Here is a 23,987-nt window from a genome sequence, read left to right on the forward strand (position 1 = left end):
GCCTCGGAAGTCATGCACCAAAAATGAAAGAACAAACCCTCATTGCGCAGGATACATAAACCACCACCTTTTGGTTGGAGATACTATCACTGTGCTACTATGGGTTCACCTACAGGCTACAGGTGTACCCAGCACCTACAGGGACCGTGCTCACCTGATACCCAGGCTGCCCCAGATTATAGACAGCTAATACAGCATGTGAGCACAGTTCAGATGTCACAAGATGCCTCTTCTGTTGTCTTCCAATTCATCCACAATGTTCATCTCAGTGGGACACACACTCTTTCAACTAAATAATCTCTCATAGCGTAAAACCATAGATAAAACTTTTAATCCAAAGTAGTACTACTCACAATTGTAGGTTAACAATAAGCATATCAAAAGCTGAGGATGTCTCCCCCGTTTCCCATGCGCTGACACCACCGCCGGCCAAGCCACCCTCCCCGCATCCTCAGCCCCACTCCCTCCCAAAAGCCCTCTTAGCTTCGATGACTCTAATACTGTCATCTCATCCATACTTGACTTTCATTCTTCACCCTTACCTTTGTAGAGGGCCCAATGTATTTGCCTGCTGCTGCACAACATACCATGTGGTGAGAACAATGTCCCCCATAAGGATTTTGATCTCTTCTTTTGTCAATCTCCAAAAGATACATTTCTTCCACATATTGAAAAACTTATTAGAACTTTCAGGGGCGTAACTACAAATATGGAGCCCCCCAGCAAAACTTTGACAAGGCCCTGCAATGTGCACACCCTTTCCCTTGCCTACCCCTGGTGACCCTCACAGCCTGGGGGCCCATCATCACACCCATAGCAAGGATAGCTACAAAAACACCTGATCTGACTGATGGACCCCTTTATCGGAGGAAGTGAAGTAGTAGTTGGTGCCCCCTTACAGCTCTGGGCTCCGCTCGGTTACAGGGGCTGCTCCCCTCTAGTTACGCCCCTGAGACCTTTCCTCCTTTCATTGAAGAGTGTAAAGAAGTTCCAATTTCAACAAAACGCCTAGTTGTTTGAGGGAGTGGATGGATGGCGTTATAGGTTTAAGTTTTTGACCAAAAATAACCCCTCCCATTGTCAGCAAGATTATATGATCTAAGGGAGACAACTGCTTCTTGTTATCCCTATCTTAAAGAAAGTCTGAAACGAGAATAAATCTCGCTTCAGACCTCATAGATAGCAGGGGCATGTGTGCCCCTGCTAAAACGCCGCTATCCCGCGGCTTAACGGGGGTCCCTTCACCCCCAAATCCTCCGTACAGCGAGGGAGCGCTTCCGCATTGGGGCAGGGCTAACCGCCGCAGCCCTACCTCATGCGCGTCTATCAGACGCGTACCTCCGCCTCTCCCCCGCCCCTCTCAGTTTTCCTTCACTGATAGACGGCGCTGAGAGGCAGGGCTGCGGCCGTTAGCCTTGCTTCCAGGAGGAGCAAAATCACGACCAAGTTGGTCGTGAATTTTGCAAGGGGGGACTTGGGGGTGAAGGGACCCCCGTTTAGCCGCGGGATAGCGGCATTTTAGCAGGGGCACACATGCCCCTGCTAACTATGAGCTCTGAAGCGAGATTTATTCTCGCTTCAGAGTCTCTTTAAGGGACAAAATAATTAATCATAGAGCACGGTGGGGTAGTGGTTAGCGCTCTCGCCTTGCAGCACTGGGTTTGCGGTTCGAAATTCAGCCAAAGCACTATCTGCACGGAGTTTGTATGTTCTCTCTGTCTGTGTGGGTTTTATCCTGGCACCCTGGGTTCCTTCCACACCCCAAAAACATACACACAGCTAAGTGACAAGGCAATATACTCTGTACAGCGCTGTGGAAGATGTCAATGTTATATAAATACTAAATAATAATAATAATTCTGTTTCATTATCTGCTTTCCACACAATACATTTGCCAATCTAATAACTCTAACCCAAACATCTTTTAATATTGGGCAGTGCTACATACAATGTTTTGGGGGCAGTGTCCGCTTTTCCACATTTCGGACAAAATGGAGAATGGAGAGCCGGAGGATGTTTGTATTTACCATAATGTTAAAAGAATATTTTGCTTTATAAACAGGAGATGAGATATTTACCATTTAAGTGTGTTGTTTCCCAGGAGCTTACCATTTTTGGTCAATAAAGCATATGTATATATAGTGTAAATCAATTCTTGTGCTGGGCTGGGTTTTCGGTGATACGTTTATAGTAATAATGAAAAGAAGCAACCTCCTTTTGGGCAATGTTGTGTTCCCTGAGACTGATCATATCCATCCAGGAGCCATAGTGGAATTGGAGGGTGCAGGTGGCAGCAGACTTTACAATGTTGTATGTTTACACAGAAACGGCATCGATCCAATGATTCGGGGGCATCGGGCAGAGATCGCAGTCACAGTTGCGATTCAGCAGATATGCCGCCATGTAAGGTGAAGGATGAACCCTGGCTGCAAGAGCTCTGCACCGCCTTCATGCAGCAATATATTCAGTACCTACAGAGCACGGGATTTATTCTGGTACAGCTCCGCCCTGCCTCTCCTGCTCGCAAGTAAGTTCCTCTACCTTCTCTGGGGTGACAGAGCCATGTGTCAAGTGTGATGGTGGCTTCCTGTAGTGTACATGGAAAAGTTGTTGGATACTGAAAGTGGGGGTTGCTTCTGAGTCTGGGGTGACTTAGGCCCGGTTCACATTAGCGGTGGCCGTCCGGAATCGCCGTGCCGGAGCCGGACCGCTTGCAGAACGGACGGAACGGACGCACGGCATGGCAATGAAAGCCTATGCGTCCGTTCACATGCGTCCGTTCTGCCGGACCGGAGCCGGACCGGATCCGGGCCGGATCCGGACTCCGGCATCCGTTCCAACATGCGCTATTTTTGGGTCCGGCTCCTCCGGCAGCCGTATCCGGGGCGGAGCCGGACTGCACCATCCGGCCAATACAAAGCAATGAGAACCGGAGAGCGCACAACACACTGGCTAAAAATCCGGATGTTCTACCCCACTTCCTATGCGGATTGTTGCGGCGATTTTGGATGGGGACACATGGGCAAGCATTTTGGAGTGGAGCAGCAGTGACTTTACACGAGCTGGAGATGTTGGCAGCATGTCGGAGGTGGAGGTGAGTGCTAAACAGCAGAGGGCCTGATTCCACAGGTCCCCCTTCTGCTGACCTCCCAGACCCCAACATTTTATTTGGTTTGTACTTAACTTTTGCCAAACGGATCCGGATCGCATCCTGATGAACACCTGATGCAACCTGACCAGATCCGGATCGGATCCGGATCAGAACCGTACGGTTCCGATCCGGATCGGATCCGGATCAGAACCGTACGGTTCCGGTCCGGATCCGGTCAGGTCATCCGGTCCGTTTGGCAGACAACCGCAAGTGTGAACCGGGCCTAAGGCTGTATGTGATGAATGCAGATAGCTTCTGTATAGTACAAGGAGTAGTGACTGTAACTGTACTGATCAGGTAAGTTCCTATCTTGAGTATGTATTGCGGCAGCACTGCTTGAGTTGGGAGCCGGGTGGTGTTGCGATTAGTAAAATATTGGTAATTTAAATGACCGGTATTACACAATGTACTACTACCCAGCACCCACTCTCACATGAACACTCCCTGGACCGTTAAACGATTGGCTGCAATCATTGGTTCCTATGTAGTACCAATTAGCTACTACCTACATTGGGCACCTAACTCACCAATTGGTTTCTGGATTACTGATATCTAACCATTGCCCCGGCAAGTACTAGCACATTGGCCTCATTCATCTCCTAGTGACCAGGTGGAATAAATCAATTAATAACATCAGCAGGTAAACTGTGACAGGAACTGGCAGGGAAAATCTCCCCAACCATAATAAAAGCTCTTTTCTTGATAGTGTGAGAACGTGTTTGTAGCTCACTGCAAATGTTATTTGTAACGATAGGTGTCAGCAAGCACAGATATTCTGATTATTGGTGATCTACAGTATCACCAATAATACAGATGCTATACCTGATTATATGGTGATCTGCAGAATCACCAATAATGCAGGTATAGCGTGACACGAAACAATCGTATGCAAGAGAGTGCTTGGTGCAATAGAGGGCACAGAGATACAACCTCCAGCAAGCTGGAACAGCAGACAACAATAATAATATACAGCGTAAATTCAAGTCTGTGGAAATATCCACCACACCGTAATTCCTCAGAGGTGTGGTTACCTCTGAATGGGAACCCCGTGTGTGAGATCCTCAAAAGGACGGAGTGGAGGATTCTCAGCCTCTAGCAGCAAGGGTTTGCTAGTGGCGGTCGTCTCAAAGAGGCAAGCCTCTAATAGAACCCTACAGTGGGAGACGTTTCATTGAAGGTAGAAAGGTCAGACAAAATGAGGTTCGGCTACAGATCAGGCGGCAGCAGTACCGAAACGTGAGACAAGAGAATAGTCGGAAACCAAGCCAATAGTCGATAATGGTACGGGCGAAGTACAGAATCAGGAAGCAGAAGAGTAGTCAAGACAGGCACAGAATCATACACGATAAATCAAACAGTAATAAAATATGTATATATTGGCGATAAACCAATATATAACACAATATCAGAGACAAGGCTGACTAGGTCTGAGTGCTGACACAGGGTATCGCAAACACAGACGAAGTGTGACTGAAAAGCACTTCCTTATATACTGCCTGGGAGAGAAGTCTCCACCCCAGGCAGCAACCAATCAGAGCAGGCTAAAATGTCAGCTGACCTCCAGGTCAGCTGACACGCTTTCTAAGAGTATAAAGGCGTGTCTGTCGTGCGCGTGCACCCCCTAGAGGCAAGATGGCAGAGCCCTGGTAAGCAGCATGCTGGTGAGTTTGGAGCAGAGTGCTCGGACGGGTTTGCACAGCGGATGCGGACGAATTTCCGCATCCCGCGTTGGAAGGTCCGCTTGCCGGACTGGATGCGACCATATTTCCGCAATCCATCCGGCGTTGCGGATTTTTCGTTACATTATTGTTCTCTTTGTTCCCTTAAGAAAACTCTTATCAATTATTGTCTAAATAGCAGAATAACCTAGAATGTTAAGAAAAAAACAAACTTGAAAACCCCCCACAGTACTTGATTTGGGGGGCAAGCCAGATCAGGTAGTGTCAACTACCATTGCTCCTGTGAAAAGTTTTCCTTAAAGCGGAACTGTACATAGAAAATACATACATTGTTTCACTTACCTGGGGCTTCCCCAAGCCCTTAGCAGCTGTCCTGTCCCGTGCCGGTCCTGCCCAAGCATCCGTTCTCCCGCCGCCGCTCCGTCCTGTACCTCGACTTGCAAGTCGAGGCCAGCGCAGCCCTGCAAAGCGTATCCTTTCTTCGCGTTCCCCTCTGCAATAGCGGGAAATGCAAATAAATGATACGCATGGCCAGAGCCGCGCAGGCGCAGTGGCCCGGCGGCGAAACAGAAAGTAGCTGGTGGCGGGAGAACGGAGGCTCGTCGAGAAGCGGTGCGGGACAGGACAGCTGCCGGGGGCTTGGGGAAGCCCCAGGTAGGTGAAACAATGTGTTTATTTTCTATCTACAGTTCCGCTTTAAGTTTCGTTTTTGTAAAAAAGATCAGAGAGGCGGGTATGAAGACAGGGAGAGACGGGAAGTGACGTTTTCAAGACTGCCTCTTCTGCAAGGGATGCCTCTTTCCCTAATAGTCTATTGGCAAGCTGTTGTCGGTAGATTTCAGGAGGAGGGGAGGAGTAAAGGGGGGGACAGAAGGTGGCACAGAGACGCACACAGAGGCATGTCATTAAGCAAAGAGCATGCCTCTGTGTCTCATTTACATTAACCTCCTTGGCGGTAATCCCGAGCTGAGCTCGGGGTATGCCGCCGGAGGTCGCCGCTCAGGCCCTGCTGGGCCGATTTCGTTTCTGAAAAAAGCAGCACACGCAGCTGGCACTTTGCCAGCCGCGTGTGCTGCCCGATCGCCGCCGCTCCGCGGCGATCCGCCGCGTGCAGCGGCGAAAGAGGGTCCCCCCAGCCGCCCAAGCCCAGCGCAGCCGGAACAAACAGTTCCGGCCGGCGCTAGGGGCTGGATCGGGCGGCTCTGACGTCAGGACGTCGACTGACGTCCATGACGTCACTCCGCTCGTCGCCATGGCGACGAGGAAAGCGAAACAAGATAGGCCGCTCATTGCGGCCTATCTTGTTACTTTCGATTGCCGGAGGCGATCGAAAGTACACATCAGGAGCGCCCTCTAGTGGGCTTTCATGCAGCCAACTTTCAGTTGGCTGCATGAAATATTTTTTTTTTTTTATTAAAAAAAAACCACATTGCAGCCTCCCTGGCAAAATAAATAAACCGCCAGGGAGGTTAAAGAAAAATGCCTCGTGTACACTTTAAGTGAGAAGGAATTACTCCAAATGGTGACCCAGACAGCAATTAAAACCTTAGAAATGGAATCCTTTCTCATTCTTTCCAGACTTTAGAAAAATTGGCTGGAGTAGCGCTTTGAACTTACAGACTGTCTTGATAGATAAGATTTCAGATTTCCATATCAAGTAATTATCAAAAAAGTAGCACTGGCCTCTCTGTTTAGTGTTGTATGTTTTTGTGTCTCGCCTGTGCTGTCTTTTTGGGGCACTTTCTTAATTGTAATTTGTGTATTTACAGCATAGCGCGGATCAGACCAGTGGCCTCATTGGCTGCAGAAAATAGAAATCCTAAAGCCAAAAACGAGGGCAGTCCTAAGGTAAGTCCTAAGCCACTAGTACCCATCCTATATGTGATGTGACACATTGATGTGCAATAACACTTCAGGTCCTGTGTCACACCTTCCCAGCTTTTTACATGCTTACTGCTTAATCCTATATAATAAAATGCAAGTGTCCCTGTGTCTGTTCCTGTGTCAGTACTTTGCGCTACTGCGCATGTCAAGCACTGACAGCCGTTGGGATGGGACACAGGGTGGGTGGGTTGACCAGCCGAGCGGGCGGACATGTGCGCGCGCGCGGTGGGCGTGTGCGCGCGCGCACTGACTTTCGGCGGCAGCATGAAGAGACCTAGAGCCTGTTTTTAAACAGGCTTAGGTCAACTAGTACCATGATAATATGGTTGCTGCTTATAATGCTGAATGCTATGTGTAACGGACATTTGAATTTTTAGTTTCAAAAGTCAGAACCAGAAAAATGGAAAAAAAAGTTGAGAACTACTGTTCTTAAAGTGAAGCTTAGGTAAGAGAAATACAACGGCAGCCATCTTCAACAATGCCAGCTGCCTGGCTGTCATGCCGAGCATTTGGCTTAAATTTGTTTGAGTCACACACCTGCAACAAGCATGCAGCCAGTGAAGTCAGACCAGAGTCACAGCATCTGATCTGCATGCTCATTCTGAGCTAGTGACTTCTAGTATTAGAGGCAGGACAACAGCACGAAAGTCAGGCAACTGGCATTGTTCATTAGAAAATGAAGATGGCAGCCTCTGTATTACTATCACTTCAAGTTCCCTTTAAGTGGTGAACATTGATGCAATAAACTAAAGTGGTAATTATCAATTCAGTTCCTTAAAGCTAATGTAACCCCACATTAAAAAAAAAAAGGCAGATACTCACCTAAGGCGAGGGAAGGCTCGGCCCTTAGGTGAGTCCGCAGGGACTTCGGAAGTCTTCGGGAGCCGAGTCCTCCCAAAGACAGGCGGCGCACACACGAGTGCGTCATAGAGGGTGCGCGCGTGCGCAGTGTAGAGCGGCCCATCTTCGGGAGCACTCGGGCTCCCGAGGCATTTCCGAAGCCTCCCTTCAGCTGGGAGACAGCGGTATTTGACCGAAACGGTCAAATACCGCTACGGGGGAGCCAGGACAACAGCGGGCATCGGGAGAGGAGAGGGAATGCTCTATGGCAGGGCTTTTCAACCTTTCCACTAATTGTACCACTTTTATCACCTGAAAATGTTCAAGTACCACCAGTGTGCCTGCGCAGTAGACGGACCCGATCAGGCTCGGCTGCGCATGTGGGCACGCCAAGGAGATATTCGAAGGGTCCCAGCGCTGGATCCCCTCTACTGAGGAGGAACGGAGAAGCCTCTTTAGGATCCAGAGGCTTCCCCCTCCCGAATAAAGTACCCTCCATGGGCACTTTTTCTTACAGGTACACTTTAAGAAAAGGGGGGCATATGATGGGGGGAAAAGCAGGAGGCATTGGTGGGGAAAAGGATTAAAACAAGATTGCTTGCCGACAGATTGCCAATACAGGTAGCCTTTTCAGTTCCTCCCTCCCACTCTGCTTAAAAATAGGTAGCCTTCTCCCACCACCAGAGAGCTGGTCAGTGACTCACCACAAGGTTCAGCTTCCCTTTGCTCGCTGTTCTGCCCTGCAGAATAGTTCAGACCTCAGTTTAGTGGTAACCCGGCCGCAGTGAAGAGACAGCCAGATGAACGGTGCAGTGACGGCGTGTGTACTTATAGATAGAGGAAATGAGCAGTGGTGTCACCTGCGATTACTGTGTACCGTTCACCTGGCTTTCTCTTCATTGTTTATCTGAAGTCTGAAATATGCTGCAGGGCGCAACAGCAAGGAGCAAGCAAGGGGTAGGTGAACTTTGTGGAGTCTGGATGGGACCAGGATAATTGGCAGGCAAACCAGGTGTGTACCACCTGGTTAACAGCAAAGTACCACTGGTGGTACGTATACCACAGGTTGAAAAGCCCTGCTCTATGGGACCCACAGCCTCCCTCTCCTTTGGTGAGTATCTGACTTTTTTTTTTTTTTTTTAAACGGGTTCCCATTAGCTTTAAGATGCAGATGGGTAGCATCCAGTGACATACATGACCTTAATGAGAGGGTGCGATAGCAGAAATGGGTCTCCCCAGTGATCTAAACGTTCAGGCAATATAACTTAGGAAGTGTTTTTCAAAGGCAGTAGCATGTAGTCAAGTGAAAGAAAAAGATGGAATGCACTGTCATATTGTGGTGGATCTGCATTATTGCCACAGCAGTGATTATAACACAGATCGTCTCTCGTGGATGGGTCCTCTGCTTGGACTAGGACTAGGACATGCGCTTGCAGTTAGCATGTTCTTCCCATGTTTGTGAGTTTTCTCTGGCAAGTTAATTGGCTTCTGACAAAAATTGGGCTTGAGAGCATCATTGTATGGATTATGCTGTTAGCTCCTCTGAGGGACACCTAGTGACAAGAATGTATACTCTGACTCTGTCGGTGCTTTATAAATAAGCTGGAATTAGTATAGCTGTAGGAATGTAGGCATAGGGATGGGGTTAGGAGAGTACAGGTAGTCGCCGAATTAACGAATACTCGACTTGCACTTGACCTGCCAATACCAACGGCCTGAACATGTGATTTTTTTTTTCATAAAGACCTTGTACTTTTTGAGAAAATTGATTTAAAGAAAAGTCAAAGAATTTTTTTTTTTAATCTGGTAAAATTACATTCTGCTGCAGTACAGAGGGCACAGGACAGTGGGGTGGGGGTGGGAGTGGGGGGTCAGACGGGGACACTGAAGGCAGAGGGGGACACTGGGCGAACAGAGGGACAGAGGTGAGTCATTGGAGGGACAGAGGGGGACAGTGAAGGCAGAGGGGGACACTGACGAAACGGGGAACAGACGTGAGACAGTGGGGGGACAGACAGGGACACTGAAGGCAAAGAGGGAACAGAGGGGCAGAGGTGACACAGTGGAGGGGCAGATGGGGACACTGAAGGCAGAGGGGAACACTGAGGGAACAGAGTGGCAGAAGTGAAACAGTGGAGGGACAGACACGGACAGTGAAGGCAAAGGGGGACACTGAGGAAACGGGAGAATAGGGAAACTGAAAGCACAGGAACAGAGGTTACACAGGGGGGCACACTGGAGGCCCAGGGGGGCATAGCAGAGGCACCGGGGACAGATATGCCACAGTGATTCTGCTTATGGGCAGATTTAGGTTAAGAACAAACCTACTGCCCCTCTTTTGTTCGTTATCGGGGGTTTACCTGCACACCAGAACAGTCTCAAGCTTTTGGTTGAAATCTGGCTTTCATTTTGGTAGCATATCTTCCATTCACAAGCCACGGGATAGATTTATCAAAACCAAGGCAAGGAAATAGTAAGAAAGTGGGGCTGATTCTCAGACTAAGGATTCTGATTGGTCGCCCTAAGGAGCCTTTCAGCTGTTGTGCTTCTTTCGCCTCTATTTTCCTTTTGAAAGGTCTACCCCATGGTGAAACCACCTGAGAACTGCTTTATGTCAGAGTGAAATGCTTTCAGTTGTTTTCTTATTCCTGCCCATCATCCTGTCACCTAATGCATAGCTAAGTTATATTTTCTCCAGTTAGTGGCTGGAGATAAAATAACTGGCATTTTAAGACATTATAGCTTGAGATCACAGCTATTATACTTTTAAGTACTCTCTATTCTTTGTGAATTGAGTGCTGTATGTTAGATAGCATTTTTAGCTTCAAGTGACTGTTAATGACACATAACTGAATGACTAAGCAGCATTTTTTAATCTGTATGGTGCACTTTTAGAGCACTTAGGTATAAATTAGGGTTGAGTAAAGAAAGCAGCCCTGCATAGAACTATAGTGATAATGTTGAATGTTTACTCTTAAATTACACAGTTTTGATGGTATTAACGGGATAAATGTTTGCAATCTTGCCATTAGGGATAATAGTCTAGTGTTGAATGACCTGTGTCTAAGGCACTTGAGTTGCACACTCAGAAATCTGTAAAGCAGTAATTTATTCCCTCAAACTGTCAAACCAATCAGGTGATCATTTTGGGGATGCTCAGATCTCCTTTGTCAGTGCGCGTGATTTGATATTGTGAGTGTGCAAGCACTTCTACCTGACTTGGATACTTACGTACACACGTCCAAACTTTTGCCTGATTGTCGTTTGGATCGGTCGTTTGAACGACTTATCAGGCAGACAACAAGTCATTTAAACGTCACGTACACTCGTCATAGGAAGCGGCCCACAAACTAATTTACGTCGTCCAACTCTGTTTGTCCAATTCTCATCCAACTCACTTTGACTTAGTTGGTTAAACGACCGCTGGTCATTTGTACACACATACAGACCTGACAGTCGTTTTAACGGCAGTTGGTCCAACTGATCTGCCAAGCGGATCGGGCAAAACAGCGGTTATCAGTCGCTAGACTGCGCATACACACGTCCAACTTGTTGTTCAAACCATAAGTTGGACTACAAGTTGGTCGGAAAATCAGGAAGTGTGTACACACCTTAAAGAGAAACTCCGACCAAGAATTGAACTTTATCTCAATCAGTAGCTAATACCCCCTTTTACATGAGAAATCTATTCCTTTTCACAAACGGACCATCAGGGGGCGCTGTATGGCTGATATTGTGGTGAAACCCCTCCCACAAGAAACTGAGTACCATGGTACTCCTGGCAGTTTCCTGTCTGTGAACCTTGTTGCATTGTGGGAAATAGCTGTTTACAGCTGTTTCCAACTGCCAAAAAAGCATGCAGCAGCTACATCACCTGCCAACAGTAAAAATGTCACCATGTAATAAATATCAGAATGTAAATCAGGGATTTAAAAGATTTTACAATGGGCAAACACTGACTAAATCATTTATACATAATTATTGTAAAAATGAAACCCCTTTTATTTATTACATTATTTTCACTGGAGTTCCTCCTTAAGAAAGGTGTAGGACCATCCCTACTAGGGAACACACCTCTGGCTCCAAGATGAGGGATAGACTGGTCAGCAGAAAAGGGACACTATTTTCTCAAAATAACTAATCTGTAGATCACCAGATTATACAAAGATTACTCAGTTGGAAAAATGGTCACATTTCAGCCTGATGCCCACTTTCTGCACGCTCTCCAGCTGTAATCCACCATGTTTCCAGTGATCCTCCACATTTATAAAGTGGTGAGAAGGCTGATTGGTACTTTTATTGGCAAATAGTGTTTTTCATCTTGGCAAAAGCCATAGGGAAGAGTGGAGAATATTGTGCTTGTCTCAAACATTCATTATGTAGATATACTGTATATTACAGTGGCCAGATTTTTCTGGACCCAACCTGGGATGGATGGGGGAGGTGGTGGTGGTGGGGGGTGTCATAGAGGGGGAAGGCAGGTAAATTTCAGGAGATGAACACGGGATGTTGTTTTACATATCAACACAGATTTGCATTAAAACACACACACGTAGGTAGATAGGTAAAGAGATCTGCTGCTAATAAATATCATTGTTACAGAGCAGCATTAGAGCCATCCATGACGCAATAAAGCAGGGCTGTGGAGTCGGTACAAAGATCATCCGACACCAACTCCTCAGTTTATGAAACCTCCTACTCCAAGTCCAGGTACCCAAAATTGCTCCAATTCCTCGACTCCGACTCCTTAGTCTAATTTTTACAAAGGCTATTTTATAGATTTGGTTCAAAAATCATTCGACTCCTCAGTTTTTTGAAACCACTGACTCCAGGTACTCAAAATTGCTCCGACTCCACAGCCCTGCAGTAAAAAACACATTCAGAAATTGTTTTGTGAAACCTTAGCTGCATGCGCGAGTATGATCCGCCCCTCCACAGTACAGTAGAGTCCCAGTTAGTCCCAGCAGTCTCCAACCAGCACAAATTGCTAGCAGTACTCAGCGAAGGCCAACTTTTTAGGCTGTTTGTGAGCTACACTATCATTCTATCATCATACCACAAGCCCTCACATGTCGCATTTCCCCTGCACGCTGTATGCAGTACAGCATATAGGGAACCATAAACGGTGAGAAGAAGGGGCGTTCCTAAGGACAGGCATAGGGGATGGGGAACTGCCACTTCCTCCCCGCCCATAATAGACGTTCTGCTCAGTGGAATATTATGGCTGAGCAGAGCGGGGGTCACAGTGGGTGCTGGTGTGGGAGGGCGGTGCTGTGACATATGTCATATCCAGGGATGCTCTCACGAGTAATAACGAGTAATAACGAGTGCTTAAACGACACCCGAAGCGAAAATAAACTAATGAAATAAACAAATGTATTTATCTTTCTTTTCCTAAAAATGACTTTTTAAGATATTCCACAGTTTTATTTTATGTTTAAATCTACTTTTTAAGTTTTAACTGTTTTATTGTTTTTGCTTAATGACACATTCATTGAAATATGCCAGAGCTAAAATCTATGAACTATTGACCCTTTTTATTTCTTTCCTGCTCTCAGAAGCCATTTTCTGCTAGGAAACTGTTTTATAGTTAGAATTTCTTATCAGTGAGGGTCACACTGTAGTCACTTCCTGTCTGAGTCAGGACTGAGTCAGCCACTTACATACCTGATATTTAAAGAGGAGCTGTTAGGTATAAGGTCTCAGAGAAAATAAACACCTATATCAGTAGCTAAATATTGGCTGTACTTACATTACATATGCATTTCACTGTAGACGTTTGGATTTCACAGAATTTTTATATAGTATATGCAGAGATTGATGCTCCTGACAGCTCATGGCAGGTTCCATGTTTGTCTGTCTCCTATGAAGCCAAATGTGTCGTCATGTCCTGTTTGCTTCCTGATGATTCCACTCACAGAAAAGCTCATACTGAATAAAAGTACTGTGCAGTGAATATAATTAGCCATGTGCTAGGAACAATAGCGGACTCCTGCAGTGTACTCTGCCCGGAGATTTATCAGTGCTGTGCGCTGGACTGAGTTACATGCTATTGTAACTTGACCCTGTAACTTCTCATTAGCAGCCGAGGGGAGGGCCCCAGAATGCTTTGCAGTATGGTATGCGGCTTTCGGCTTCTTAAGAGCTTGGGTCTAACAGCTTTGCTGATAAGCACACATCAAATGAAAGAGAGATTTTTATCTTCAGTGTTGCCTTTTTGGCTTCCTTCTAAACTGTTTAACACAGGAGAATAGAGGTTTAAATTAGCTTTTGCAGCCTGACAGTTACTCTTTAAGTCTTTCAGGCAGAGAAAGAAAAAAAAGGAACACAGCATAGTTATTAGTGTGCTTGGCACTGTACATACCTATGTCTATCTCATCATGTCACACGTCACTTCGGGTATCCTTTAAGCACTCGAATTCGTGATTTAAATGAGCTTTAATTAGCTGAGGTGTGTGGCAGGGTGTGAAGGGGTATTTACCAATAAGTGTGCGTCCTCCCTGTGCTCCAAATAGCTTGCACGCGTCCTATTGGTCACGTTGCAAGCCTCACCACCACGCACTTCCTCCTTCCGGCTTGAAGGAGGAAGTGCGAGCAGTGAGGCTTGCAACGCGACCAATAGGACGTGTGCAAGCTATTTGGTACGAAGGTACGAAACAAAAAAAAGAGGACGCGCATTTATGGGTAATAAACCCCTTCACTCCCTGCCGCACACCTGAGCTAATTAAAGCTCATTTAAATCACAAATTTGATTTGTTATTACTCGTGAGGGCATCCCTGGTCACAGCACCACAGATAATGCACAATTAAAAGTATGTTGAGAAAAACCCAGTTCAGGGGTACTTTAAAGCCACAAAGCTGCATGGAAGTCCCAGGGCAAAGATGTGAAGGAAGATTTATACCATGGGAACACAAACAGCAATTATAACCCCCAAAGTTTAGAATTTCTTACCATACTATCCAGAACTAACAAAAAATAATTCCTGGAGATGGGCTACAATTCAATCATCAGTATTGGGTGATGAGGTTTCCTATTGTTTATTGACAGTGAAAAATGTCTCTAATCCGTGAGTTGGTTCCTAAGCATCACTGTAGGCTGAGTGTATAATGAAACACAGAAAACTGGTGCTTTTACTGCTTGAGTCACAATCTGCATTAATGAACGTGGACTAAGAGTGCAGTCAGTGAATGGTACATATTGTATACTGTCTTGCAGAGTACAAGTCCTGCAGTCTGCACTTACCACCTGCAGAGGGCGCTACCTGGAGGGATTGTACTGATGGAGCTCTTATTCCAGGTTGGTGATAAGATTACTTCTTGGAGATGCGAGTTACAAATGGGTTTCTGTGGGATTCTAACTTGTATCTCTTTTGTAGGGGTGTTACTTCTGTGTGAAACAGTATGCTCTGGAATGTTCTCGCATACCAATGGGCCAATCTGTCAACTCGCAGGTATCTACTGTTTATGGTTTTATGAAATCTGTATATCTATGGCTACATTCTTCAGTCTTTTCCAATGCCAAATCTGTAGGAAATTTCACCAGTCTCTAGTGAATGGATAAGCTACGTTCTAAGGGCTTCATTCACTAAACCGTGATAACTCATATCACAACAGCGCTACCGCTTTCGCGTCTTCGCACGCAAATGTGAATTTTCATGTGCAAATATGTTCGTAATTTCATAATTGCGCGCGAAAATGCAAAAACGCACACAACCGCATGTGCGGCCGTGATATGAGTAATCACGGTTTCGTGAATCAAGCTCTAAGAGCGCATACACACATGTAATTTTGATTGGTCAATCACTGACCAGGTTTACCACCTCCATGTAGCAGAAGGGCCAACAGATTTTCAATACTGTGATCAGATTGTGTTGGTAAGATCTCATACTACATGGAAGGGGTAAAATTGGCCAATCATTGGCCAGTAAAAATTGGATGTGTGTATCACTCATGTGATGTCACTAGTCTCTAGTGAATAATTAGTCTGCAATCTCAGTGATACTACTTTCAAACCAATGGGCAGGATGCATTGATGGTAGTGTTACCAGTCTGAATGGATGGCTCCTTGGTGATGTCACTTGTCATAAGGGGGTTGGCTGTTTTCTCAGTGATGTCACTGTATTTGAATGATTGGAAAGTGAATGAATAAATAAATGGATGCAATGATTTCACGCTAGCATCTCAGTGATGCCACTAATCTCTGTTTAGTGGATAGATTGCCTTCTCACTGATGTCACTAATTTCTAGTGATTGGATGATCTACATTCTCAGCAACATGTTTAGTCTTTTTTGAAAGGACAGGCTACAGTAATGCTGGGCACACACATGTATTTTATTGTACCCTAAACCAAATATAAGGCCCCCTGCACACTGCATGCAATTCCGATTTTTAATTGTTTTTTACATGCGATTCTGATTTTTAATCGTTACTGCATGCTGTGTTTTTTTTTCCTGCGTTTTTCTGTTGATAACATTCAGGTAAAATCGGAATCGCATATTGGAATCACAAATTAGATTTGCAGAGCCTGACGCCCCCTGCACGCTGCATGCAATTCTGATTTTTAATCATTTTTTTCATGTGCGATTCTGATTTCCGATTTTTCATCGTTACTGCATGCTGCGTTTTTCTGTTGATAGAATTCAGGGAAAATCGGAATCGCAAATCGGATTTGCAGTGTGCAGGGAGCCGAATACCAAATTGCTGTGGGACAACTGTAACCACCTAAAAAAAAGAAGTTACATACTTACCTAAGAGGAGGCGTTCTCCCTCCCTTATACAGTTTCCTGGTGTCTGATTGCCCTCCTTCCTCCCCTATACAGTTCCCTGGTGTCTAGTGGCTGCCTCCCTTCCTTATACAGTTTCCTGGTGTCTGATTACCCTCCTTCCTCCCCTTTACAGTTCCCTAGTGTCTGGTGGCCCCCTCCCCCCCCCTATACAGTTCTCCGTTGTCTAGTGCCCTCCTCCCTCCATTATACACCTTCCTGGTATCTATTACCCCCGCCATACAGTTCCAGAGTGTCTAGTGACCCCTCTCCATTCACCCCGTATTCCTTTCTCCATTCTCTCTACATTTCAAATCGCCTTTCTGCACAAACAGCAGCCAACTGTCTATTCCAGTTACCGTCCTTTTTTTCTGAAGGGGAAGGGGGCTTCTGTCATCTAGAACTAAACTCCGCCCACCAAGCTGTATTCTATTGGACACAACATTCATGTAGTGTGCAATAAAGCAGAATGCTGTCGCCCGTCTCATAGCCTACTTCCCACCCCATACAAGTGTCCGGAAGTACTTGAACTTACTTCCCATTAAGATTCCCCTGGGGTGGATCAACCATCAATGCAGCTGCAAGCATAAGTTGCTGTGCAAACCACGTAGTACAGTTGCAGCATCTCCCTCTGATAAGTGGTAGTTAGCGGTTTGCTCCAAGGGATCATGTCACCACCACTATGGCTAGAGATGCACCTGTCCCATTATTTCTACTGTTTATCAGCTTTTTGCAAGTCCCTAGACAGTGGCTGTACGCAGTTACTGCTCTCCATGTCAGACAGCCTTAAAAGGAATTTGAGGTGAGAGGGATATGGAGGCTGACATTTTAAGTTTTTTTTCCTTTTAAATAATGCACATTGCCTGGCTGTCCTGCTGATCCTCCTTTGCCTCTAATACTTCAAGCCATAGACCCTGAACAAGCATGCAGATCACATGTTACTGACAAATCTGACAAGATTAGTAGCATGCTTGTTTCAAGTGTGTGATTTAGACTCTACAGACTAGAAAGACCAGCAGGACTGCCAGGCAACTGGTATTGTTTAAATAAATATGGCAGCTTCCTTAGGCCTCTCACCTGTGGTTCCTTTTAAAGTAGAATTCCAGCTGAAAGGTTTTATAGTAGGTGTGGGTAGAATAGAGTACAGATAAGTTTGGCTTTTTTGTTTTTACTGTTTATTGTTGCCGCTGGAGATCCTAACTTCTTGTCACAGGAAGTAAAGAGATGCTCTGTAATGGGGTATCAGACAGCAAACACACCAACAGGCAAAAGAAAGGGAAGTCTTGACTAGTATAATCTTGGCAAAGTTATGTGTCATTTAAGCTGGCCATATACTTATCCATTTATATGTACACTCAAACTTTCGGTTCAGTTTTTGATAGAAAACCCCTTAATTGGTAATGTTTAAAAATGTGGGTCAGTTGTTCTGGAATCGGCTGATGTTCTGTTAAGTGAACATGAGCTTTGCTATCATTCCGAAACAAGAGTGATCGAAGTGCAAACCGATTGATATTAGATCGACATTGCAAATTTCTGAAGAAACATCAATTTCCCATAACTCGATGAATGTATGGCCAGCTTTGCGTTGACCCTTGATGGAGATGTAAGAAAGGCAACAAAGTTTTATTGTTTACAAAGAGTTACAGCACATGGCCTTATTGTACTCTTTTTCTTGCTACTAGCTAACACTGTACTAAAGCCTCTCCCCTACGCTACACTGTTCTTGGCCAAGGCATCCAGCCAGGGAGATTGTAGCGTGTCCGTGTCCCCTCTGAGGTCACTTAATGATCTGGCATGTCGAAGCGATGGCTGAGTCTATTGTTCCCTTTCTTACCTCTCCTGTGAAAGCCGATCCATCATTCCTCATCCCTTCTTCATAGGTACAGAACATTTACAGCATTTGGGGCCCGCAGTGTTAACTACAGGATCAAGTTTGAGCACAGTTTGGAACAAATTGAGAGGAAATTGTGGCTGTGTATGCACCTTAAAGGATACCTGAAGTAAGACGGATATGGACATCACAAGCAAAAAAAACATTACCTCTTCATGTGCATATCAAAATTCCTTTTGAATTCATCAATAAGTTAACAATTTCCCCACTGTCAAGGTGATGATAACCATCACCTTGACAGTGGGGAAATTGTTAACTTATTGATGTTAATGAGCGCTCTACATGCTGAACCAGTGTGTTTTTAAAGGTTTTACAGGGATGGGTGATGCATGACGTTATGCTGGGATTTTTGTATGTTAACATTAAAGGAATTTTGATATGCACATGAAGAGGTAATGGTTGTTTTGCTTGTGATGTACTGTGGATAGTGTTACCTGAGCCTCTCCCCTTTTTTGAGTGGTGCCAATTTTGAAGCGTAGGCCACCCGTGAGGGTTTTTGTGTGGATATGGAGGCTGCCATATTTACATAATTATAAACAATGCACATTGCCTGGCTGTCATGCTGCTCCTCTGCCTCTAAAGGTGCGTACACGCGCACTACGGAAGCCAACGACGGGTCCGCCAGACCCTCCTGCGGGGCGGACTTTCAGCAGACAGTAGTGCGTGTGCTCAGCGGATCGTTCAGGAACAGCCTTATCAGTCCGCCGACAATGCGTACACATGCACTACTGTCTGCTGAAAGTCCACCCAGCAGGAGGGTCGGGCGGACCCATCGTTGGCTTCCATAGTGCGTGTGTACGCACCTTTATACTTTTAGCCATAAACCCTGATCAAGCATGCTAATCAGATGTTTGACTGTATTAGCCACCTGCTTATTTCAGGTGTGTAATGTAGACATTACTGATGCATGAAAGATCAGCAGGATGCTAGACAACTGGGATTGTTTAAAAGGAAATAAACACGGGAGCCTCCATATTCTTCTCACTTCAGGTGTCCATTAACCGTACGCTCAGTACAGCCTGTTAACTTATTGATTACACAAAGAGAGTAATTGGTCATTAAGCAAAAGTGCAGTTTCACAGAAAAGCCAATCGGGCTCCTTATTTTACATAATAGATGAAACTTGATTGGATTGTTCTAAGTGACCTCTCCACTTTTGCTTAAAGAAACCCCAAAATGTCCTGAAAAGTTACTTAACCAAGAACTGGCTGTTGTGTTGTTGCTGAAGGAATTTCAGGGCAGATTAAGGATCAGAGAGTAGAATCAGAGATTCTACATGAACTTTGTGTCAGGGGAAATAATGTTCATGTACTGTGTACTTAGGCCAGGGTGAGTAAAGAAGGCTTTTTTTGCGTATTTGCAAGCAATAAGCCTTCACTGTCTATTCATATCTCCTTATAGGAGAAAAATCAACAAAGCAATACATTTGTATTATTGATCAGGTGCTACTTCTAGAGATTTCTGTGACAATAAGTATAAAAGTATGTTTAATGTATAAAGAGAGAGAGTCTGCATTACAGGATTGCCAGTGGTGCGGCCATCTTTGTCTGTGTGTTCAGTTCCTGTTGTGTACAAGTGTCATGTCCTCTTTTATCAGGGTGTGCTTTCCGTCCGAGCTCAATGCAGGAATAGCCCTGAAAGAGCCTCCGAGTCTGCGGTATGTCCCTATATCCTCTTTTCTGCACTGGTGTCCGCACTCCTGGTGTCCATGTTTACTGTCCTCCTTCTTGTTAATGGAATAAGTCCCTGCGTTTGGTGTCTGTGTGTGGCTGAACAATGATGTGTCATCTCTTCACATACCACACTTTTTTTAATCTGTAAACTATGCGCCAGCGCCTCTCATAATCCTGTATTATGTGCAGTACCTGCTGTCACTCCTTTCTCTTGTCTCCTTTCATGAGCGTGTCAGCCCTGTCACTGTCTCTGATTCTTTCTGCAATGTCACATTAACTATTCTGTTTATGACTCAGTGAGGAACCTCAGGCGGCTTCATAAACCAGATTCCCTGCATCAGCGCCGTCTTTTCCCCTCCTAATGTGGGGGGGGGGGGGGGGGGGGGGGAGTAGATGGCGCTGCTGAGCTGCATTGATGACCCTCGTTTGGTTATTAGCTTCCCATGTTGGTGTTGGGCTTTGGCGTGTTGTATGCAGGTGATGGGAGAATGGTGGATATTGTCACACACGATAATTGGTGAAATATCGAGAACAAGAATCGTTGCCGCTTGGTGAAAAGGGTCAGGAGAACGGAATGCCTGCTGGTGGCTTTGGCTTACGGCCTGGTTTATGTTTTGCACTTGGTTTAGTTCTGGCAAATATTATATATCACACTAAGTATTGTATACTTGTGCTGTTGGTCTCATACTTAGTCTTGGTTGAGTAGAATGTCACTGACTCAATTCAGTAACTGCTTTCTCATGTTTTAGCAGCTTTGCACCAGTTACAATAAACATCCAGGCTCACTGGATTTGTAAGCGGACATGGTTGCTTAAAGGAGAACTCTGTGTTGTGTTCAATAAAGGTATCCCCCAAATGTTTATTTTAGAAAGCAAACAAAAAGCTCAAGGAACATCAAAAGGCAATATAGTCTAATATGTTCAAGGTGGTTGAATAGCTACAGTATACAGAGGGGATCTACATGCTCCGAATGGAGCACCCCGATGCTGTGCTAGACAGCTATGCTGACCAGAGGCGTATCTAGGGAAAAGGGGGCCTATGGCAAACACGAAAATCCGCCCTCGGGGAGGGGGTGCACCCTTCAAATATTTAGTCTCGACGGTTGAATTGGTTGTGTCCAAGTTGAGGTGAAGTGTGGTCTGTAAGAATGGAGTATCGTAATAGGTCAGCCTATACATATCTCCCAAATAAAAGTTGGGAGATATGTATATATACAGTGGCTTGCAAAAGTATTCGGCCCCCTTGAAGTTTTCCACAGTTCGTCACATTACTGCCACAAGCTTGAATCAATTTTATTGGAATTCCACGTGAAAGACCAATACAAAGTGGTGTACACGTGAGAAGTGGAATGAAAATCGTACATGATTCCAAACATTTTTTACAAATTAATAACTGCAAAGTGGGGTGTGCATAATTATTCAGCTCCCTTTGGTCTAAATGCAGTCAGTTGCCCATAGACATTGCCTGATGAGTGCTAATGACTAAATAGAGTGCACCTGTGTGTAATCTAATGTCAGTACAAATAGAGCTGCTCTGTGACAGCCTCAGGGGTTGTCTAAGTCGAGAATCTTGGGAGCAACAACACCATGAAGTCCAAAGAATACACCAGACAGGTCAGGGATAAAGTTATTGAGAAATTTAAACAGGCTTAGGCTACAAAAAGATTTCCAAAGCCTTGAACATCCCACGGAGCACTGTTCAAGCGATCATTCAGAAATGGAAGGAGTATGGCACAACTGTAAACCTACCAAGACAAGGCCGTCCACCTAAACTCACAGGCAGAACAAGGAGAGCGCTGATCAGAAATGCAGTCAAGAGGCCCATGGTGACTCTGGACGAGCTGCAGAGATCTACAGCTCAGGTGGGGGAATCTGTCCATAGGACAACTATTAGTCGTGCACTGCACAAAGTTGGCTCTTATGGAAGAGTGACAAGAAGAAAGCCATTGTTAACAGAAAAGCATAAGAAGTCCCGTTTGCAGTTTGCCACAAGCCATGTGGGGGACACAGCAAACATGTGGAAGAAGGTGCTCTGGTCGGATGACACCAAAATGGAACTTTTTGGCCAAAATGCAAAATGCTACCGTATGTGTGGCAGACAACTAACACTGCATATCACTCAGAACACGCCATCCCCACTGTCAAATATCGTGGTGGCAGCATCATGCTCTGGGGGTGCTTCTCTTCAGCAGGGACAGGGAAGCTGGTCAAAGTTGATGAGAAGATGGATGGAGCCAAATACAGGGCAATCTTGGAAGAAAACCTCTTGGAGTCTGCAAAAGACTTGAGACTGGGGCGGAGGTTCACCTTCCAGCAGGACAACGAAACTAAACATAAAGCCAGGGCAACAATGGAATGGTTTAAAACAAATTATATCCATGTGTTAAAATGGCCTAGTCAAAGTCCAGATCTAAATCCAATCGAGAATCTGTGGCAAGATCTGAAAACTGCTGTTCACAAACGCTGTCCATCTGGTCTGACTGAGCTGGAGCTGTTTTGCAAAGAAGAATGGGCAAGGATTTCAGTCTCTAGATGTGCAAAGCTGCTAGAGACATACCCTAAAAGACTGGCAGCTGTAATTGCAGCAAAAGGTGGTTCTACAAAGTATTGACTCAGGGGGCTGAATAATTACACACACCCCACTTTGCAGTTATTGATTTGTAAAAAATGTTTGGAATCATGTATGATTTTCGTTCCACTTCTAACGTGTACACCACTTTGTATTGGTCTTTCACGTGGAATTCCAATAAAATTGATTCATGTTTGTGGCAGTAATGTGACAAAATGTGGAAAACTTCAAGGGACCGAATACTTTTGCAAGCCACTGTATATATTTGTATAGAGAAAACCAAGGATGCTGCTAAGCATTGCCCCAATGCCACCTCTGTAAATATGCCTCTTATGCTGACTATTGGTGGAGGCCTTTTTTGGTTAATGCTTATGCACTGCACCTTTTTTCAACCACTACGCTATCTAGTCTGACTAGTTCTTCCTCGTGCTAGCTGGCTACACAACTATAGATGCCAGGGGGTACCTGAGCAGCTGCCTGCTGCAGTGTATCCAATACACTTTACCGGACAAACTCAATCTGTTTGGTATTCCCACTAAGCTGGCACATAGCTGTGACACCCAGCTTTAGAAGCCACCTATGTCAGTTTTGTCACAGTACCAACTTGATATATTCTAGTGTACACCAGGAAATAAGCCACCTTCCACACAAATATGGCATATCTTGTGGATTGTTCGTTGGTTATATAGAGAGAATATCAGTACTCATAAACAAGGGGTATATGAAAGGTAATCAACCACAGGGAAAGTGGAGAATATATGCCCATCGCCACTTGGAACTGTGAGAACTCTTCGTAGGATTGTTGCACTCCTAAATACTGAAAGGCATAAGTTCTTCAGGTTGGGCGGCTCACAGCGCCATAAGGGAAAAGTTAAAGCAATATTAAAACTGAGCCTAGTCTCCCACCATAAGTAGGGCATTCAAAGATAATGCTGCAAGGCAGGAAACATTTATAAATAAAAACTCAAAAGTAGGACTTGCCTCCAAAAAAAGAAGCCACACTAGGTAACTGAATTTATTTAAAAGCGTTACGCTTATGCAGTAAAGTTAAAATGCCGGTACATTTTGTTACTAATAAGACTCATGGAGTCTGAGCCCCTTTGGGCAAAAAAGTCCATTCCTTTCAGTGCTTGTGTTACCTCCCAAATGGCTTCAGTTACCAGGGCTGGGGAGTCTGTACAAAAATCTTCAGACTCCTCAGTTTATGAAACCACCGACTGTGGGTACCCAAAATGACTCCGACTCCTTTGGGCCTGTTCATACTATGCGCGTTCCTAGGCGTTTTCAGGGAACGCGTACGGGTAGCAAATACGCATAGAAACGGCTCGTAATGGTTTTGAATGGGCTAGTTCACATGTATGCGTATGAGACGCATACGTTTCTTATCCGCATTGCTGCACGCAGTTCTGTGCGTCACGCATAGAAACGGACGCAATGAAAGTCTATGGAGCGTATCAAAAACGCGTATTATTGCGTTTTTAGCGTACGTTTCCCTCTGCGGTTCCCATAATTCTTTTTTTTTCCCCGGGTCACGTGTG

General features: G+C 45.3%; 1 protein-coding gene across 8 annotated transcripts in view; it reads left to right on the forward strand.

Moving 5' to 3' along the window:
* The window catches only part of SZT2 (SZT2 subunit of KICSTOR complex), a 414,375-nt gene that overhangs the window by 367,716 nt on the left and 22,672 nt on the right, over window positions 1-23,987 (forward strand). For 6 of the 8 annotated variants that reach the window (XM_068239443.1, XM_068239449.1, XM_068239445.1 and 3 more), the window contains 5 exons: window positions 2,325-2,527; window positions 6,600-6,678; window positions 14,771-14,851; window positions 14,931-15,005; window positions 19,806-19,865. In XM_068239443.1, coding sequence (XP_068095544.1) covers window positions 2,325-2,527; window positions 6,600-6,678; window positions 14,771-14,851; window positions 14,931-15,005; window positions 19,806-19,865 — 498 coding nt within the window. The remainder of the gene's footprint in view (window positions 1-2,324; window positions 2,528-6,599; window positions 6,679-14,770; window positions 14,852-14,930; window positions 15,006-19,805; window positions 19,866-23,987) is intronic. The other 2 variants (XM_068239448.1, XM_068239450.1) reach the window with 1 other exon arrangement.

The sequence above is a fragment of the Hyperolius riggenbachi genome, chromosome 6 (assembly GCF_040937935.1).
Source record: "Hyperolius riggenbachi isolate aHypRig1 chromosome 6, aHypRig1.pri, whole genome shotgun sequence".
Taxonomy (NCBI): domain Eukaryota; kingdom Metazoa; phylum Chordata; class Amphibia; order Anura; family Hyperoliidae; genus Hyperolius; species Hyperolius riggenbachi.